This window comes from Lactuca sativa, chromosome 9 (assembly GCF_002870075.4).
Source record: "Lactuca sativa cultivar Salinas chromosome 9, Lsat_Salinas_v11, whole genome shotgun sequence".
Lineage (NCBI taxonomy): Eukaryota > Viridiplantae > Streptophyta > Magnoliopsida > Asterales > Asteraceae > Lactuca > Lactuca sativa.
This window is the reverse complement of record NC_056631.2, coordinates 160,533,152-160,555,982: the sequence shown is the minus strand read 5'-3', so window position 1 is coordinate 160,555,982 and position 22,831 is coordinate 160,533,152. Positions and strand designations below refer to the sequence as shown.

At 30.7% G+C, this 22,831-nt stretch overlaps 1 protein-coding gene across 2 annotated transcripts; it reads left to right on the top strand.

Annotated features, from left to right (window-relative positions):
• Nucleotides 1-5,282: 5,282 nt before the first annotated feature.
• On the top strand, nt 5,283-7,143 carry LOC111888178 (protein NOI4). 2 transcript variants are annotated; one of them, XM_023884310.3, is made up of 3 exons: nt 5,283-5,440; nt 6,393-6,581; nt 6,790-7,143. In XM_023884310.3, the coding sequence occupies exons 1-3, from the start codon at nt 5,435-5,437 to the stop codon at nt 6,829-6,831; spliced, it is 237 nt and encodes a 78-aa protein (XP_023740078.1). In that variant the 5' UTR covers nt 5,283-5,434; the 3' UTR covers nt 6,832-7,143. The 2 variants fall into 2 exon arrangements, with proteins under 2 accessions (XP_023740078.1, XP_023740077.1); XM_023884309.3 differs by having other exon boundaries at nt 5,284-5,440; nt 6,787-7,143.
• The last annotated feature ends 15,688 nt before the right edge of the window (nt 7,144-22,831 follow it).

Sequence of the window (22,831 nt, the reverse complement as noted above, 5' to 3'; positions counted from 1 at the left end):
TGAATTTTTTGCCATTTGTTGTTTGCTCTCTCCCTATTTTGTATTTTTTGTTGTTTTTACTTTATATTTTATTATTATTATTAATTTCGATAATCGTATAAAATTTAGACAATATTATAAAATTCGGACGACATTATAAAAAATTTAAACGACTATATAAAACGGAACAAAAGCAAATGTTGTTTTTATTTAACATATATTAATTGGTTCGGTATTATAATTGCGTGGTGCGCTAAGTTTTTTTTAATCATTAATAATAATAAAAACAATAACAATAATATAATAAGTAGGCTTTTTTGTCATATATGAAAATATCATACATAAAAGTTTTACAAATGAGCAAAATTACATTTTCTAACATGAAATTGCATTTGTAGTGTAATTCCAAAAAAAATAAGTTTTAATTTTTTTAAAATAATAAGAATAATCTAATAAATAAAAAACGGAAAAAAAAAAACAAAAAGGGAAAAGAACAAAAAAAATGATGCCAAATTAAAGGTTAAAGTTTGATTAGATTTTTTTAATAATAAGAATAATCTAATAAATAAAAGAAAAGAAAAAAACACAAATAAAATAAAAATAAAAGGGAAAGAAACAAAAAAAATGAAGTGAAATTAAAAAGTACAATTTTCCTTCTTGAGAATGGTTAAATGTGAATGGTTAGTTGTGTATTAAAAAAAAAGTTAATATTTCTCATTCTTAGAAATATTTTGACACCCTATTATAAATCTGTCTTTTAAGAAATATTTTGACCCTATTGACAATTTGTACTATTTGCATGCTTCACATAGGGCGGTGCTAGAAAAACCTCATTTGAGGTTTTTATTACTTTGTTTTCCGTATTACACTAATCAATCAAATTTAATATAATATTTTTACTTTTAATTATTTAACTTTTAATTTCTTAATACATATATTATTTATTAGTTCTATTTTTACCCATCATGTTATCTTTTAGTTTTATTTTAATTACATTGTTTCACAGTTTTTTTTTGTTTTATATATATATATATATATATATATATATATATATATATATATATATATATATATATATATATATATAAGTAGGATCAGGTAGAAGCTTTAAATATGGTAGGAACCGCGACGATAATTTTTGGCCTTAAGATTGAAAAAATAAATGGCCAGGATTTAATTTTATTTATCGTCAAAATCTCGTGAAATGGTATGAAATTTTCATAATTAATTACGAGATTTTGAGTAAATATGCATAGTGACTTGTTAGTTATGTATTAAGATAAAAATTAATATTTCTCATTCTCGAGAAATATTTGGACACCCTGTTGGAAATCTACCTTCCGATAAATATTTTGACCATGTTGGAAATCTATACTACTTGCGTGCTTCCCAAAAGTGGTGCTAAAAAAACCCATTTGAGTGTTTTTTTTTTCTTTATTAGTCTAATGAATCAAACTTCTAGTCAATCAAACTTAATATGATATATTTATTTTTAATTATTTAGTATATGTTAATATAACTATGTTACTTTTAATTTCTAAATAACTTTATTATTAGTTCTATTTTAATCTCTTTTAGTTTTATTTTAATTATATTGTTTTGCTAATTTTTTTATTTTTACTTTATATATATATAGTGTAATAAAAAAAGTTTTTTTTTAAGTAATAAGAATTATCTAATAAATAAAAGAAAAGAAAAAACAACAAAAAACAATAAAAGAAAGAAACAAAAAAATGATTTCAAATTAAAAGGTAAATAATTGATTAGATTGAGATTAAGGGGTAAAATGGTAAAAGGAAGGGGGGTGGGGGTACTTATATATAGCACAACACATGATTAATTAGTAGTAAATAGGTATAGTGAATGATTAGTTGTGTATTAAGAAAAAAATATTTCTCTTTTCGAGAAATATTTTGACACAAGCTGTTTGAAATCTGTCTTCCAAAAAATATTTTGACCATGTTGAAAATTTATATTATTTGCGTGTTTTCCTTAGGGTGGTCCTAAGAAAACCCCCTTTAAGGGTTTTTATTACTTTGTTATTCATATTAGTCTAATCAATCAAACTTCTAATCAATCAAACTTAATATAATATTTTTATTTTTAATTGTTTAATTTATGTTAATCTAACCATGTTATTTTTAATTTTGTTGATATTAGTTCTGTTTTAACCCATCACATCATGTTTTAGTTTTATTTTACGTTGTTTCACTATTTTTTTAAAATTATATATATATATATATATATATATATATATATATATATATATTGTATTTCTAAAAAAAGTAAGTTTTATTTTTTGCTAAATAACAAGAATAATCTAATAAATAAAAGAAAATAAAAAACAATAAAGGGAAAGAAACAAAAAAATGATATCAAATTAAAGGGTAAATGATTAATTATATATATATATTTTTTAAATAATAAGAATACTCTAATAAATAAAAGAAAAGAAAAAACAATAGAAAACAAAATGGAAAATAAACAAAAAGTTATATCAAATTAAAAATTAAAAAATAAATAATTGATTAGATTGAAGTTAAAAAGATGAAAAATGATAAAAAAAAAAAAAAAAGACAATTATAATACAACCATTAAATATTTCAAACATTATTTTTTGTGATTCATAGACATATATGCATGACAGATACTCTTGGGCCTTAGCTGGTTATATTAGTAATCGCATCTAATAGCTAGAGCAAAAGGTAAGGCCCAATTACTTGGCCTGAAATAGTCGAACCAATCTATACTAAAAAATGGGTGCTTTGCTTTGCGCCACCTCTGGTTTGGCTTTGGGTACCACAATATCTTTCCTCTCTTTATTGCATTACTATTTCTAACATAACCTACTTTTAATTTTTGTCCACGAGTATTCTGGTCAAGTAGTAGTTGTGCCTAGGTTATAAACGAACACGAATGACAACTTGTTCATATTCCTTCGTTTAATATAGTCCAACGAACGAATAAACAAACATGTTTTCTTGTTCATGTTATATTGTTCATTTTCGTTGGTTTAACAAATTATATTGTTCATGTTTATCAACATGTTAGACGAACATAAACAAACGAACACAAATGAACGGAACAAAAAAACATAATTGAGCATATATGAACATAAACGAACATATAATATAGTAATGTAATCAAACACAATTGAACATATATTGACATAAAAGGAACTTAAATGAACGACTATAAAGTTACGTAAACAAACGAACATAATTGAATGAAGGAGACCATTGTTTGTGTTCAATCGTTTAATTAAACAAACAATAATTTATGTTTATGTCCGTTCATTTATTAAATAAACGAACTTTCGCCGAACAGTTGATGAACAATTCGTTAAACTCAGTTCATTTACAACCTAATTGTACCATACCAAAATTTGATGACTAACCAATAAAAATACTCAATTCTAGCAAAATTTAAATTATTATTATTTTGTATAAACTTTATATCAAATTAAGGATAAACACCATTAACAGAAAATTTAAATAGTCGATTTCTATTTTAAGTAACATGTTTTGCGGTTAACTTTGAAAGCTCTATATTTTAAACTAGTTTATAACATAACCTCGGTTATAAAATTTATTAAACTTTCATATTAAAAAATCAAAAATATTAATCAATTATTTTTAAAAGATACTTTTTTAGTTATATAAAATATAATCGTTGATTTAAATATATACATGAAGTTATATCACCCTATAATCTGTATTAATTTTATAATATCTTTTAATCTAATGTTATTAATTCAGTATAATTAGAGTGAGAAAATTTTAAAATTTGAAATTTAAAATGGAAAATCAATCATTAATTTAATGTAATTAGAGTGATAAATTTAAAATTTGAAATTGATTAATAGGTTGGTAAATAGCATGATAAGTGACATATAATATTAATGATGAATTCTAATAGCATGACAATTGTCAATAGGAGAATAAACTTATTCTTTTATTAGAATATGAAGATGAAGATTTGACTGATCATTACTCAAGACTCGAGAGTCAGATTTATATTCTAGGCAATAGTGGTGGACGCAGACTATTTTAGTAGGGGTGTCCCTCATATTTCAAGCTGGTGCACCTAATAGAAAAAAATTAAAAAAAAAATTACACTACGAGCCGGAAATTGAGCAGTGGCCCGGGACCCCCAATTCTCCACATAGGTCCGCCACTGCTAGGCAATAACTTAGGTTATGTTTATCACATTACAATTAATTTATGGGAAAACCTTAGAAAAACCCAACATAATTTCACCAAATGCTTAAAAAAACCACTATATTATTTTTTAGTATACTAAAACCCTTATATTTTCTAAAATTCTTATTTAAGGTTTTATGAGTTTAGAAAAACCTACTCTATTTTCATGAAAGGATTAGAAAAACCATTATATTATTTTTTTAGTGCATTTAAACCCTCGTATTTATAAAAAAAATTATTCTAATGAATTGTAACAATAGAAACGTTAAGAATCGAGTACATAACATTTTTGGCTATCTAAGATTTACCGAGCTCAATGCCTTAAATGATACATTTTAAAAACTATAAATGTTTTAACGTACAAAAAAATAATATAGTGGTTTTTTAAGACTTTGATGAAAATATGTTGGGTTTTTATAAGATTATCTCTTAATTTATAAGCTTTTTTTTAAAGTTTTTTAGAATAACTGTTTGGCAAACTAAAAAGTAAGCTATAAATTAATTTTTCATTTTTTTCATTAGAGTAGTTTTTTAAATCAATTATTTTTTCAGCTACCAGTTAGTCAGTCTGCTAAAAATAACTTTAATTTCAAACAAATAAATTATAAACATGTTTAGCAAAAATGACTTCACATACTCTAAACGAGTTGCAAACATTAACTCTTTAACTATCATATGCTTTTTTTTTCGTCTTTTTTAGATTTACATGGTTTGTAGGATATTATGTAATAAGATCATTTTCCTCTCTCAACAAAATTGGTTCATATGAGGTGATAAGATCCTTTTCGTCTCTTAACAAAGTTGGTTCATATGAGGTGATAAGATCCTTTTCGTCTCTCAACAAAGTTGGTTCATATGAGGTATTGTTATTTTTATTTGTGGTTGAAGGTTCAGGTCTCGTTTGAAACATAAGTGATGATGTTATGGTTATTTTAGTAAAAGTATATTAGATTTGAGGTAAAAGAAAAAAAAAACAAAACGTAAATTAAAAACTGCTTTTTGAAAAGTGATTTTTTAAGCACTACAAAGAAAAAAAAAACTTTTATGTAGAAAGTAAATTTCCGTGTTGATTTTAGGGCTTGACTGACGGTTTGAAATTGAAGTCAAAACTCAAAAGACACCGTTCGGTTCCGTTACTAGCGTCGTCTCCCTTTCCATCCTCACGGATTATTCCTCACATATTCCTCTTCCCCCCCTCTCCCTCTCTCTCCCTCTCTAAAACAACAGTGAATCAGTATATCTCCTGCAAATTCATGTCGGTAAGAATCAAATCTATTTTCTTTTTTACTTTCAATCCAACGTTTTCTGATTCCTTTTTCGTATCTTTGTTCGTTACTGCTTGCTGTATAGATCGACCGATCGACCGATCGATCGATTGTATAAACGCGTTGTTTGTATTTGAATTCTGAAATCACTCGATTTGATCGTTTGCTTTTGAGTTTAGGAATTACTTATGCTGTCGCTTGTTGATTATGGTTTCTACTTTTCTAAAAACGACTAAATTTAGGGATTTTGCCGTTAAGTTATCGATCATTCAAATTAATTCCTAATTTAGAACCATCACTGATTTTTTTTCTCTTTCTTTTTACCTTGTATTTACTCCTCTTTTCTGTTCTGGATTAGAATCGGAAAGGTTATAGATGTATGATAATTGGAATTGGAATCTTAGTGCTATTGCTTAGCTACTAGCTAGACTAATTATTCATCTTGTTTTTATCTATTGTCTTGATTGGTCTTCCTTTCAAACTTAAAGTTCAACCCCACCTCTCACTTAACACACCCACACAACTAGGTTGAACCTCTTAACGTAAAGGTACTTGAGAGGGTTTGGTACAATGGGGTCAAGTGTCTCTTTGATCACCTTATTAATGTTCAAATAAATCAAATAACCCCACATCATCATTCTGCTCTATACAACTCTTTCAAAAAAATTTCCACAATGCATTGAACTTTTCAAAAGTTTAATGGAACATTTTTATAAAATCTAATTTATGACATATTTAAGCCAACATGATATCTGACAATGTTAGAGCTTAATCCATTGAATGCCCATTAGGCATGTCACCTCATTCAACTCACCTATTGAATTATGAATTGTAGATGCTTTTAACTTCCATACCTAACTGTAGATGACAGGAATTTTGAATAATCATGATTCTTAAACTGTTTGTTAATTGTGATTTGAAGTTTGGTTTATTTATGGTTTTGCAGGAAGAGAAGGGTAGGCCTTTGCCAAAGTTTGGGGACTGGGATGTAAATGATCCTGCTTCAGCTGAGGGCTTTACTGTCATTTTCAATAAAGCCAGGGATGAAAAGAAAACTGGTGGCAAGCCAGAATCACCAGCTAATGGAGATCCTGGTTATAAGCATTCCTCTGCCCCTGTAAAGAAACCTCCAGCTGTAAGTGTCCCCTTAATCTGGATTTTGTTTTCAAATTTATACTTTTTGGCTGCTTTAATTCCTTTTATTATCAAAACTTTTGATACTCTCAAGTCCCCTGTTCTTTTCTGCTTTTTTCTTTTATTGGGTGTTAAAAAAGACAATCTTTTAAAGTCTTTATACTTGATTGAAGATTATAAGTGCCTAAAAAACAATTTATTTGCAGAAGAAATGGTTTTGCTGCATGCAAGCACCTAATGCAGAATCCTAACATTGTGGTTATTCAGCCAACAAGGCATTCGGGTGCTGGGCCCTACCTACCTACCCCACCAAAACTTTTAGTTTCTTCTGTGTGTTAATGTGTTATATATATATAGAGTCAAGTCAGTCTTCTTGATGGGGGGAGGGAAAATTGAAAAAATGAAGACTTTTTAAGTGTCTATATTACAGATTTTGAAGTTTCTTGCTTCTTTTCTGTGTGCTACTGGTTTATTTTATCTCAATCAAAACTCAAAAGCAAGGCTCATGTGTAGTAACTAGTTGTTTTGCCATGTTATTGCTTTAATTTGGTTTGGTTTGCTTCTGCTATGATGTTAACAGAATTTGTGTTAGATGATGATGAAATATGTTTTCAAATTGATATTACTAAAATCAAAACTTGAATGGGTTAAAATGTATTTAAATTCTTGTGTTTTAACTTTTAAGTTGTGAAGGAAATTAATTCTTTGATGGTATAATGTTATGGTTATATTTAGTTTAAATTGTAGAATAAAAAAACAACGAAAAAAGGGGATTAGTTGGGTCGTTACAACTCATTGTTTTGTCACTTTCATTCGTGACGTATCAAGGACATGATGAACAAGATTATTATAAATGCGCTTTATCCATTAAGAATATTTAATGTTAGGTTTGACGTTAAACTTAAATATACACATGACTATTTATAAATGATTAGGGATGCCTTCATCACAAGGATGTATTTTATTATAGTATGGTAGTTTATAATATTAATAAAGAAATAATTCTTTTTCAATACTTTGCTTCAATCAATCTAAGCACTTCAATTGTACTTAACATGCAATTCAAAATTGAATTCCTCCTATTTGTTCTCTCCCGATCGTTTCACGCCAAATGAATCCAAGCCCTAGATACGATGCTTTAATTAGTATTCTTCATTTGACACTCATAAACTTTCTATTTCAATTTTATTCATGTTGTACCCTAGTTAGAAGGAAGACCACAATTTAAGTTTCCTACTAATCCCAACTGCCATATTCTTCAATAACTTTACATTATTAATCCACACTTGGTTGAATAATAGTAAAATTCGGAGTGTGTATTCATACTTCACCACTCATCTTTTAGTTTCACATCCTGCATTTCATCTATTTATCAAAATATAGGAAATTGTCATCTATCACTATCTTTCATTTTTATTTTATTAAAAATAAAAGCAGTTTAGTTTTAAAGTTTTTAATTCAAAAAATAAATAGAATTAATAAAAAATGATTAAGAAAAACAAAAAGTAATTAAATTAGAAAATTTTCGTTACTTCAAAATAAAAGTTACATAAAGGCTAACAAAGATTAAAAAAAAATTACGTAAAATAACAACCTAGACCAAAAAAAGGTCCCAAAAAGGTCTACAAAAAGGTCTACAAGAAATATTTTTTCATGATCTTCTCCTTCATCTTCAAAACTAGCTCTAATGTCGGTCCCAAAAAATGATCGATTTTTTGCATCAAGAAATTCATATCGTCAATTTCTTTCCTTTCCTTGCACTCCGTTTTTTGTGGTCATGTTTTTCTTTGTCATTTTACGCATTTCGTCTACTTTGCTGTTGAAATATGATGCATTGGAAAAAGACCCTTTCCCCTTCCATTTTGTTTTGTGCATACCAATTGGTCAAATAATTTTTTCTAGCTTGAGCTCGTCTTCATCATTTAAATCTAACTCGACACGAGTATCGGAAGAAGTTGTGTATCTACTAGAGCCTTTTTTATTCTTTTTTATTGTACTCCTCCTATTATGAAGCTGGCTTCGTATTTTTTCTACCTTGGACTAAGAGATAACAATTTCAAAGACTCATTAAACTTGAATATCTTTATTGTTTCCTCACTAAACAAATGCAAAGCCTCTTGAAGAATGTCTTCATCTCATTGACAACTTCTCCTTTGGGTTTTTAGGTTGTTGTGCAACTCGTTCATCTTCGAAACACTTCTTGCTATTTCTCAAAACTTTGAATTAAGTTGTGTTCGGTACGGTAGTCTCATCTTCACCCAAGTTCTTGTGAAATCTTCACCCAAGTCAACGCTAGCTCTTCTTGTTGAGTCCATGTTATGGCTTGCACTTTTTCTTGTCTTCCACTGGTTGTTTTCTTCTGCCGCTGGTGGGGGAGGGGCTTGAATTCCCATACAATCGTCGTCAGATTCATCGATGCTTTGGTTTTGTGATTGGGATTAATAAAGCGAGGTTTGGCTTTGGATTGATTTAGTGAAAGTTGATCGGGTAAACCAACAGAGTTGTCGAACATGTTAGGACCAGGACCAACATTTGGTACTGGCATAAGGTAGTATTGTCTAACATTTTGGAATTGAAGTTCTAGACGGGATTAAATAGGGGCATCAAGTTGGGGACGATAAGCAGGTAGGGATAGATTGAAGGCGAAAATGTTTCGAGTTATGGTAGTTGAACTCAGATCATTGTTTTTTTTTTCTATCGGATTTTGCGGTTGGATTGTTGTGAGTCATTTTTTTAAGAAATAGAGAGGAAATGATAGAATAATGTGTGATTTTAAAGGTGAAAGAAGTGGGGTATTTATAGAGTTGTAAAACGGTGTGTGTGTGTGTATATATATATATATATATATATATATATATATATATATATATATATATATATATATATATATATAGTAATGATCAAATGAGAACACCAAAAAGGTTGAGAACGCGAGAACACTTCTGGACCAATAATTTTATAAGAGTATATTAGTAATTGTATAATTAATTAAATTCAAATCTTAATTTCCTAAAATTTAGCAATATTGATTACATTTACTTAAAATAAAAGATTAACCAATTTTTTTCATTTTCTTATTAATGAGTGATAAAAATAATTTGTATTTATTTTTCACTCAAATAAAAAAATCGATTTTTTTTTAAAATTTATAATTCATCAGAATATTTTTAATCATGTATGAATAAAACACATCTGTAATTATAAAAATATATGATTGTAATTCTAAATGAATAAAACATGATTTAGAGATAAAAAAATTTCATTTATAAATGAATAAACAAACTAATAATCATAAATAAATATACTAACAAATAAAAAAATCAATACATTAATAATTCATTATCAAACATTATTATATTGATAAATACATTTTCCAAAGATTGAGTTTATATATTTTTATATTTATATTCATAAAAGAATATGTCAAGACTAATTTCTTACATTTATATATGATTATATTCAATAATAATTAAACCACTTCAATGGAAAAAATTACAAAATTCATTATTGTGTCAACCATTTTCTTGAATCGGTAGCAACCTCGTTCTTCTATTTGAATCAAATGGCCCGTGAGCTTGTGTAACCAGTAGTTGTGATACCTAAAAAATTCCAACATTCATTTTTCGTTGATCAATATCTACAAAATGACAATACTATGTAAATACAATAAAATGATAAAAAAAAATATTAAAATGAATGATTAGTAGCAAATCGTATGTTGTTATAATCATAAATGATTATAACTGTTCCTCTCATCGTTTATGCTGCCAATAGCTATAATCATAAATTATTATTATCGTTGTCTTCTAATTATATGGACAAACAATATTTATAATCATAAATGATTATAACAAACACAACCAAACATTGTTTTTTGATTAAACAATTATAAGATGTAAAACCACCCTACAATAAATGGATTCACTTTTAGCTAATTCTAAATATTGAAATCGTCAAATATAATTAATAAGCAAAAAAAATTTTGACCCAAACCTACAAAAAAAAAAAGAGAGTAAATAAAACAAATACCTTGATTTTTATATGAGGACTTTACTTTCTTCTATTTGCAGCCTTTAAGACCCAAAACAAATTAGCACAAGTTTCCTCTTTGACTTTCCTTCTTTCCCTACATGAACTTGGTTGCAGGTATTCATAATAAAAAGAAACCAAAACAAATTTATTTTGGATCTTTGTTTTGATTAAATCCACCGATAAAATTTACATTTCAATTTCTTTTTGTCTTTTTTAGATTTCTAAACATCTTTGCTTCCCTTTTTACATAAATATGATAATCAAAATAATATAAGAAAAATGAAAAGTTATAATCAAAATAATATCTAGAAAATTGAAATACGAACACGAAAAAAAATAACAGTACATACCAGAATAACAATCACAACTTCCGAACACTAGGGCTACCATCGACTTGTTGCCACCCAATACCACACGACACCACCAAAATCGGCTCTAAAACGCTGCTACACCCTCCCCCTTCTCGATCTGTCTCTGAATCCACTTCATACTCTCCCTTCTGTTTGCATTTTTAAGAGAAAACGGAACCCTATTGTAGTTGGAATCGATTAAGATTCAAAGAGGGAACCAACAGTGTAAACGACAATGTTTAGACCAAAGAGGAGGCTTGATAGTAGCTACAACATGAGATGATGATGATGATGAACTGATCATGGTTACGTGTGGTCGATGGATGCGTTTTTGTTGATGAAGCCCTAGGTACACGAAAGGAAGAAAGAGACGGCAAAATGAAAGGAAATAGATGAGAGAGAGAGAGAGAGAGAGAGAGATTTTAGGAATCAGCTAAAGTAGAAATTACTTTTATATCCTTATGACAATTTTGAAGGTACACTTTAATGCAAGTAGTTTAAGATTTTTACATAAACGACCCATTTGAAATTATCCTTAGATTTAGATATTTAAATGGTCCAGACACTACTAGAAAAACAACCTTTTATGACGCTCATTGTGCGTCGTAAAAGGCTCAAACGACGCGCAAATGCGCATCAAGAAAGGTCATGTCATAAAGAGAAATGACACGCATTTACGACGCGCGTTTACGACACGCAATGCGTATCAAGGAAGACCTTGTCATAAAGGAAGACGACACACATTCGCGTGTTGTAACCTTACGACGCGTGTGTTAATGACACGCAATGCGTATCAAGAAAGCCTCTGTCAAGAAAGACCATCTCATAAATGAAGATGACATATATTTTTGTGTATCATAATTTTAAATGTTTTAAAAAAATATTATTTATAGATTTACTAATTTTCAAATTTAATTTGTATTTAATGTCTTATAATAGAAAATAAAATATCATATACAAAAAATACAATCCATTGCATAAAATTTAATGTCATACAAATAATGGTTCCATGGAAAGATAAAACAAATCAATAGTTGTAACAAAAATTTACAAACTAATTAATTAGATACAAGAAATATAAAAAAATATACCCTCAAATGCTTTTCAAAGTCTAATCTCCATGTCAGCTCTTCAACTCACTTCTCCAGTTTGTCCTTGGGTTCTCTAAGGGCTCCAACATCTCTTGCAGCCTGTGACAACATATATTATAATTTTTTATTACTATTTATTCTTATAATTCAAAGAATTTTTTACAGAAAATTCACTCACCAGCTTCAACATTCTTAATTTTTTCCCAAGTGAGACCTTTTTCCTGTCTGTTAATTTCCCTGTGCTTGTGTTGAGTAAAAAGTTCAAAAGATGTCTATCCCCAAGTGCACACAACAAGTAAGGTATCTATAATTAAACATTAAACACTTTTTACAAATTTGCCCTCATAGACGAAGATAAAGATGAAGATGAGATGAGAATCATACCCCTTCAAAGGCACAAAGAAGAATAGAACGTGATATTATTTTGCCACCTAGATGTTCTTCAGTGATGTGATGAGAATCATACCCCTTCAAAGGCACAACAAGTAAGGTATCTGTAATTAAATATCAGTCCACATCCCAACTACAACAAGATTACTATAATTTGGATTTTCACCAATGGGGTTTATGTCAAGACATGAGATATCATATTTCAGTTCTGCGTGCTTTTTTTCTACTAAAACACCATCACCAATTTCAAGATAAACCAAATGGCCACCTCTAGTAGCCAATAACACTTGTTATGGAAATTAAAAAGGCTAGTCAAACTTATTTATTAAAAGACCAAAATACACTTGGTTATACCTGAGTAGCGTTAGCAGTGGCAACATTTATTGAGCAAAAACCTGAAAGAATGAAAATTTAATTAAATGAGGTATAAATATAATAGCAAAATATTTAGACAATTATACCTAAACAAGTTGACATACCTTTCTAGAACTTCTACATAAGGGCCTTTTGTATCAGGTTGGAGATTCAACTTAATAAGTTGCAATATGTAAAAAATAATAATAATAAATTACATTAGCATTTGACATTATTGATGTTAATATAATACTTTTATGTGATGAAAGTTTTTACATACCTGGGAATCTCCATAACTTGAGTCAACATACACAAATGCATTATCAAGATATGATATAGTTGATACTATAGAAGTTTCCCCTAGAAGCTCAATTTTAAGTTTAGTAACTCTAAAACAATGAAGAGAAAGTATCTTTTCAAACAGTTGGGAAGACTATTTAATGGTATATATGACAAAAATTAGAATTATAACTCACTTTTCTTTCTCATGGGCAATGACAAGCAAGTGAAGAAGGCCACTATGGTCTAGTAATAGACTGCAAGTTTACGACACAATACATCAATTAAAAATGAAAATATGTTGCCATCTCAAAGGTGTTCAGATCTGGTATATTTATTAAACCGGTGACTAAAGCTACTCTCCCCCTGATTTGTCAAAAAAATGTTTCACTCAAAGAGAATGAAGGGATCTTTCAAGGGTATTTTGGTCTATTAATAAAAAAATGATGAATCAATGTGAAAATAAAGAGAATCAGGGGCATTAGGGGCATTTTAGGCATTTTATAAAGAGAATCAGGGGCATTAGGGGAATTTTAGGCATTTTATATCAGGCAGAATCAGGGGTAGTATAAAAGTCGATGCTACTTTGTTTACTTGTAGTTATCACTATTATAATGTAGAAAGAAAAAGGAAGTAAAGTAAGATACTTTGATCATTTCCCAAATTCCCCTGATTCTCTATACTTGATGATTTCCCAAGTATGTTTAAACAAGGGCATTAGGGGCATTTTAGGCATTTTATATCAGGCATTTTAGGCAGAATCAATCCACATAACTAGCATTTAATCTTTCTTTACTCTTATCCCTAGGTAAATTTGTATTATCAGCTTCCATGCTACCTTCTATATCCTCACCATAACCACTACCCACATCTGACTCATCATATTGTGTCCAAAAGAAAAGGTAAATCAGTCTCTCAAGTCTTATCTTTCTAGATGTTGTTTAAAAATTATATATATATATATATATATATATATATATATATATATATATAAATCACACATACCATTCTTTCAGCGCTCTGAGAAGGTGATAACATTAGACTGGAAGCTCTTCTATTTGGAGAACTACCTTTCTTTGAAGCTTCTGCCAATGCCATTGCTATATTGTGAGCAACATCTTCATCATCATCTGCCTTGGGTTTTATTATCCCTTTCCTTGTTGGCAAAAACGACTTTTCGCCCTTGACATACTCGTCAGAATGTGAGACAGGGAAATTAATACGATCAACAGAGCCAACAACTCCATTCTTTAGTTTAACAACATTATCACCTCTAACTATAATCACTTGAGCTTCAAAGACATCCCAAAGAATGATTAATCCACTTTCGTGTGCAATTAAAACTCTGCAAAAGAACAAGCAATTGGCTATTTATACAGGCTGTATATGATATTTAGTGAATGTATGCAAAAAAAAAAGTTTTTTTATTATTATTATTTTTAAATGAAAAAGGAGAGAACTTCAACCAATACTTGTATTCCAGAAGAACATGGTTGATGAAGAACTCTAACAACAGTCCAATGATCTGGAAATGATGATCCAACTGCTTCTGTAGAGTAAATTGGAATATAAAGTATTGTAATGTGTTGAAAATGAAGACAGAGAACTCACATTTAAGCACCAAATTTATAAAGAAATAATTCAATGAAATGGGAAGAGATATTACCAATAAGAGATTTGGCTGAAATATGATATGGCTGTTGGATTAATGTCTAAGTCTATAACTATAACTGGTAAGACTTGACCCGACCCGGCTTGGTCTATTTGGGTTGCATGGCATCATGCATTTGGATAGACTATAATGAGAGAAATAACACTTAAGGTTTGTTAATATATTATAAGTTCTAATATATTAATAAGATTATTTAATTAGTATTGATCAAGAATTAATCTAGGATTAATTAAGTGATCAAAAGAATACTAATTAAATATATGGGTTGATTGTGTAAATCATCCATACTTATATAGTGGGCTAATGCTCCATGGATTGTCAAGTTGGGCTAAAACCCATAAGATGCTCCATGGTGTATTTGTACCCATGGATCATGGAAATGAAAGGCCATGACAATTAGGGTTTACATGGTGTAACCCTAACTATATAATGATCTTATTCTTGGAGAAAATCGACCACTATATGTGATAGAAAGGGCTAGCCGATTTTATGAAGTGTGGATTTCTCTCTAATCTATTCCAAGTGTATTTGGTGTTATGTGAACCATTTGAGGTGTCACACTTGGGGCACTAGGCACTCAAGCTTCATGAACACATTCTACATCAAAGAGGTATGTAATTCTAACTTGATATATTCATATGAATCAAAGTTATTATGCTAGTTAGGATGAATACCTTGGAAAGTTCATATTTGCATGTATAGTAAAGAAAACATAGATCCAAGGTATTTAGGGTTGCATGTACACTTAGGAGTGTTAGAATGCTCAAAACCTAACAGTGGTATCAGGGCCTAGGCTTGCTTTCTCTTATACTTGATGAAAATGTGTTTTTTCAAAGTTGAATCTGTCCAAACCATAAAACTCGACGAGTTTATGCCAAAAACTAGATGAGTTCATCATATTGGGCATGAACTCGACGAGTTTCTTAAGGAACTCAACGATTTTTGGGTGCTGACAGCTTGCTGTTTGCTGTTTTAGCTAGAATTGGACTAGGAACATTACCCTAAGATGTTTTTGACCTTATAAACTTGTTTTTGATGTGGTAATGTTCATGCTAATCCAATTTCAAAGATAAATTTCAACAGATTCATGTTTTGTATTAGTTTAAAAGTTATGTTAATTACATTAAAATGTTTGATGTGAATTATCTTTGTTCATATGAGTTGCTTAGATTAATAGATAAGTTAATTGATTATGTGTTTTCAATCCATTTTAATCTAAGAGATGATTCTAAAATGTGTTTGTGTAACTTGTCCTCAAGTTACATGAAAGGTCTCATTTAAGTTTCATAAAATTAATAAAAGTTGGCAATGGTTACAAAAAATGAAGAGTCTTGTCCTCAAGTTATGGAGGTTCAAGAGTCACTTCATTAGTAATAAAATGTGTAACCTTAATTAACTCCATAAGTTACAAAATAAAGAAAAGTTACATTCTTTTATTAGTTTAAAGTCTTCCATAACTTGTCCTCAAGTTATGGAACTTGAAGAGTTTTTAATTAAAACTACTTTAAACACATAAGTTATGGAATTAATTAGTTTTGAATAGTTTCAAAACTTGCCCTCAAGTTTTGGAATTTGAAAAGTTCTCACTTATGAATACTTTAATTCCAAGTTAGCCTTTAGAATTTTAAAAGTTAAAATTCAACCCTTATACTTTATAATATTATAAGTTAATAATACTTATATATATGTATAAGAGTAAAGTCAGTCTTACCGTTAGTAGGCCTCATTCACGAAGCCGGTCTATAAGGGGGGGGGGGGGGGGGTATAAGGTTACTGCCTATAACATGGCAATTTAATGGGTGTCCACTCTCACCCACCGCTTCCTTGACTGGTGGAGGGTCGTTAGTCGAACGGGTAGGACAAGGACTATAATTCTCCCTTCATTAAAAGTATTAATGATAAATACTAAGTAACTAAACTCTTATGAATACCCAATCTTAGTTACTTAGGAAAAAGTGAATAAGGTGCTAATCCATGAAATTACACTTTGCACTTTGTTTAAGTCGGTTAGTGGAGCGTGTGTGGTTAACCGGCACACTAACCAGAACTTAACAAGGTAGGCAAAGGCTAACTTAATATTTATCATAGTATCGATGGAGCGAGTGTGGTTAACCGACACATCGATTTAGGGGTAAATATTAAGGGTACCAAGTATATTTGCATGGTTACTTCACACATTGTTTTGTGATCCTCGGCATCCCAGTCACAAAACCTGAAGGGCACACTCGAGATTGAAACATGCCATTGAACAGTTCAATGAATCTCAAAGATCTAGGAGTTCAAAAAAAAACCAATTAAAACCTAATAATATATTTTGTTTTCATGGTGGAAATTGGTGAATCGTCATTCGCCTACCTTCAAATATTTTATAGCTTGGATTACGACATCCCTCTTCCAAGTTATAAAAGTATTGTGTTGGGTCCTAGCCTTAATATTTCATATTGGGTGTTATATTAAGGACTTTAAATCAACTATCTTGAATATCTCCCAAAAAGATGTCTGGCTTAGACATTTATGATCTTCCCAAATCTCTTGAAACAAGTTTTCCTAAATGAAGATAATGTCCCATGGAAATCGTACTTCCTTCACCTCCTCCAGTTATTCTCCCTAACCCACAAGTTCTTGAAAAGTTTAAGGTCACTCAAGCCCTATTGGCAAGAAAAGGTCTATGTATGATCACATCTTGGAGATGTAGTCACATATTGACAAGCCGGGAGAGTTGGGTGTCAAAGTCTTGAGAAAGTTGGTGGCTCAACTACTTTCTAAGTCACATAGTGAGTTCCTTTGGTACTCCTATGAAACAGACTGTGAAAAGACCCTTAATGATCTTATCTATTTGCTAAGATCAACTTCCTAAAACTTTATGGACATTGACAATGATGACATTGGATATCCAGTAAAGCTCTCTCTTCCCAATGGAAAGGGATCGACCATAGTCAACTCGGTTGACCAAATGGTAAAGAGAGAGGCTAAGTCTAAGATAGTCCCATTATCAAGGGTCCATAGGTATCTATTGCCAAAGGAAGGGGCATTGATTACGAAGCTGCCAAATTTACCTAAGGATGTTAAAGTCGATTAGTTTGACTCTACTTCAGGTAAAGTCCACTATCTAACTCTGCTAAGTTTCTATTCTGAGATACTTGATACATGATGTGACTGGGTCACATGGTGATGTTTTAAGAATCAAAGAAAAGTGAAGGAACTTAAAGAAAGAATATGATGAATCTAATCGCGTAGATGGATTTCTATCGCGTAGTTTGAAGATCGGATTCTTGAGCTACTTCTTAGGAGTTATGAGATATTTCTTAGGAATAGATAACAACAAGTTTTCATATGGATTGTAAGGATAAGTTTTTCCGCAAAGTTTTAAAATAAAAGGAAAATTTTGATTTTATTTATCTTATGTATCCTTACAATGGCGTTTGTGGAAAATTGTTGCTTATAAGATTCCACTGATAGCAATATTGGAAAGTGAATTTGATTCTTTCATTTGTGGTAATGTCTAAATTTACCAAATAAGGAAATATCCTCATGACCCAAGTTTCAATTGGACCGAAACTTGGAATCATGCAAGTTGTATAGCATGATGGATGAGAACTTTCAAGCATTGGAAAATTAAGACTAACTACTTGTTCACATGGATGTGTGAGTCAAGTAAAGGCCTAAGGGATCGAGTACACATTCTTGTACACTGGTTAAGTCCACCACAAAAGATCGATAAGACTATTCATCATAAGTTACTACAGCTTAGTAAATATGGTTATACTTACAAGCTTAAGTATAAGTTCAGAAACATTGGAAAAGATCCAATATATGGCAGAGTGAATAAGAAGAATCAAATTAGGCAGAAGGATAAAAGTTTCTCAAATCTGGAAAGATGGAAGAGTACTTTAGTATCATGTTTGTGATCATCTTGATGATTAAGAAACCATATCACAATTGGTCTTCTAAGGACATCTTAGTGCATTCTTATGGCTAAGAAGAGGAGTTATGAATTGTTGAAGTGGTTAAATCAAGATGATTCATACTTCGTTCCAAAAAACAACTCTTAGAGTTATACTCTAAGATTATAACTTGAGTGACATGTCTTAAAGAAGGTTTAAAACACTTGTAAAATGTAAGAGTAAAAGTTTTCTACTCTTGTACATTTGAAATTGGTAAGTTGTGATGTTTTGGATAAAACAAAGACCAACTAAGGCCAATTGTGTGAAGTGTTTGTCTTGATTAAGAATCCACACAATCTCCTGAATATTTGACAAGAGAGTATTATATGTCAAGAGGACAGTGGGAGTCCTAAAGGCCTTGAAAGTCTCAAGAACTAATCAAGAATAAAACCTGAAGTTCTTCACTAGCACACGACTTGAGGTTTATAACCTATCATGTTGACATATTTTGTGCCCATTCCAGTTAAAGTTGGCTCTGCATATTGATGGGTTTTAGGTAAAACAAATAAACTAGAAAACAATTCCTAAGTTCACATGCAACCTACTTTGGATCTATGTTTTATCTATTGAACATACAACTTTGAATTGCAAAACAAGAACCCTAGAGGAGAGAGGCTATAATCGAAATTTACAAACTAGGGTTTAGTAATTACATACCTTTCAATTGTTATAGTAAACAATTGATAATTCCCTTGATCTTGATCTTGATCTTCTTGGAAGCTTAGCACCACAAGTGTAATGCCTCTAATGGAATCACACCCAAACTAGCAAGAAGGAAAGTAGAGGAGAGAGGGGAGAGGGAGTATTCAAAATTTCGGCCCTTAGGGTTTCTTCAAAAGAAAAGAGTGACCAAAACATGAACCAGGAGGCTCCTTATATAGCTGAGGGATCTAGGGTTTAGGGGAAACCCTAGTTATCCTTTGCTTAGGGCCTAAGCAAACCCAAGGGCCTTATCCAAGCCCCTATGGACGAAATTATTAGGGTTTCCCCTAAAGATTCCGTCCACCCTTATCCAAGGGGGTTCTAGAGCCTTCCACTCAACTATTAGATAATTGCAAACTAGTCCCTGGACCTTATAATTAATTCTTTTAACCCCGAAATTAATTCTAATTAATTTCTGGCTAACAACTAATTAAAAAATAATTTCTTATTAATATATTAATCTTTTAACATATTAATAAATTCATTTATATTAATTTATTAATCTTATAATAAATTAATATCTCTCCTTTCATAATTTCCTTGTCCGGTTGCTAGGTTTGAGGGCAACCCAAAAGGACTGTGCTGCTATCAATTCAAGTACATACCAATTATAGTTATGGGCTTAGACACCTAATCCAACACATATGAGTTCTTAGAGTTCTCAATTGGTTGCATAACAACTTGGAAGCAATGGTAGGCCCTTGAGCTGCCAGGTGGCAAGAAATTAAGATTGAGTTCAGTCCATATGAGTTTGGATTTGTCATTATCCTTGTCTTGTGACTATGGTTTTGACAATTCACATGGATAAGAACACATATACCATTAAATCTAAGTGTCATAAGGTTTCTCTCTGATTTATGAAAATGATGGTGAGGAAACACTTTCACTAAGTAGATTTTAGCTAGATAGAAATTGTGATATTTGCATTCTCAAAGTCGTGAGTGGAGCGTGTGTGGTTAACCGGCACACTAACATGGACTTGTGAGAAGTGGCAAAGGTCTAAACAATCGAGACTATGATTACGAAATCCCTTTTCATAGTTCTTAAAATTGTTTAGACACACTTGTGAGCTATCTAAGATAAGGTGTATGATATTGATAAAGTTTTATCAAAGTAATCTAGTATCAGAAATCTGAACTTTGGTAAGAAAGTTAATAAAGTATTGATTTGTAGAAGTCCAGCTGATTTCTGAGTATATATCAAAGCTAGTGGGAGCATAAGTGTTATGCTAATAATCATCATGTTAGTGGGAGCATGATAATTATGATAAAGGTTGCAAGTTAGCAATGTTAATTATAGAAAACAAAAGGTTTCAATTGGGAAAGAGTTGTTTTTGCTATAATTAAGGGAGAAGAAATTATACTTTATCTCAAATCTAAAAGCTTAGATTGAGGTTTTAATCGTATTTAGTCAAGTATACATATGAATGTTATGTTGGAATGGCTCAACATAAGAAAATTCTATATATGAGTCCATTATTTGCGTTCTAAAATTTGATTATGATTACGGCATCCCTTTTCATAATCTGAATTATGAGAACTTGGCAAATTGAAATGGAAATATTATAGCAAAAGACTGGTTTAGTCTTTATGTGAGACATCATGAATCGTGTCCCATATGCTTCGGATATAGGATCGATTGCATGTCCTATATTAACCCTTTCTAAAATTTTCCTAATGTATGGGGCATTAAGAAGGGAAAAGGTCTACAATCTAAGGTTTACCAAATATTGGTTGCTCAAGGACAGTTGGAAGTATAGTGATAATTCTGGAAGGAACATATTGACATAATCTGTAAGGAGACAACTCTTGTTCAAAAGTGATAGTCGAAATGGAATCTGGAAATGTTTCAAAGTTAGAAATTATTTAATCTGTGTAAGATTAGGAAAATTAATGCAAGAAGGATGTTTCCAAGGAGTTGATCTCCTTTGGAATGCTTTGTAATGTTTATTGTCAAGTCTTTTCGACTTTGTGCATAATCATTACAAGAGGATCTATGCATATAAGTTTAGAATCTAACAGATTTCAGTAAATGGCATGAATTTGGAATTCTTGCATTTGCAGTAAGGATTTGGAACTGTGAAAAGAGGATCATTGGAGTTATGCTCAATTGATCTATTTCACAAAGTAAAGATCATAGACAAACATAGTATGCATACTTGGTGTATGGCATGACTAGTGTTTAGAAAACATAGTGTACATGCTTGGAGCATGGGACAACTATTGTTTTAAATTCAAGAATAAAGTTGATAGCTGAAACAGTATATAATGAATAATGTGTAATCATATGGTGATAAATAAAAAGGTGTTTTATTTATGTTCATAGGTTTTGATACCATATTCGATTCAATTATTCTTGTGTTTCATTTTGCATGTTTTGACTTCCAGAATAAACTAGGTTATTCTTCCGGAGTGACTAAGTTGTTCAAACTATCCACAGTCGGTCATATGTTGGAAGTAGATATGAATCAAGACTGTCATGGGTTGGCTTGTAGAGGTCTAAGATGTTGGACAAAGGGTTACAACACTCATGAGTGCTCATAAGTTCTGAGTATTGGATTCAACCCGCGCTCATTGGAATCACTTCATGGATTTTATCACGAGTGATCATGAGACGATAATATCTTATATTCTTCAAACCTAGAGATATGAGTTGTTACTATGAGTTGGTTGTACATTGATTGCACGAAAATGCATTCGGTAACTCGATGTTATAAAACGTGCCTTGGTGTATGATTCAACAAGTAGTAGAACAAGCCATATGAGTTGAAGTTTATCCATTCCTTTTACCTTCAGGATAAAAGCGATATCTGTGGGCCCCTCGATGATTTGGTGATGATAAATGTAAGTGCTCGGCCGGGCCTGGACTGATTTGATTTGTTCAATTAGTCAGTCGTCATAAATCGGAAATCGGGAAACAACAAATGGACAGAGAGAATGATTGTAATTCCATGTATCAGTCCATATGATATCTAGAATGGAGGAATATATGATCCCTTATCTAATGGACAACTCATTGACAAAGGTCAGAGATCATCGACAAAGTCAGAGATCATCGACAAGGTCATAGTTCGACAGAAGCTTTTGAGAGCTACGATTGTCAGTCGGTTCTTGAAGTCATACTTGCAATAATAGTTTTAGACTTATCCAAGTGGGAGACTGTTGGATTAATGTCTAAGTCCATAACTATAATTGGTAAGACTTGACCCGACCCGGCATGGTCCATTTGGGTTGCATGGCATCATGCATTTGGATAGACTATAATGAGAGAAATAACACTTAAGGTTTGTTAATATATTATAAGTTCTAATATACTAATAAGATTATTTAATTAGTATTGATCAAGAATTAATCTAGGATTAATTAAGTGATCAAAATAAGACTAATTAAATATATGGGTTGATTGTGTAAATCATCCATACTTATATAGTGGGCTAA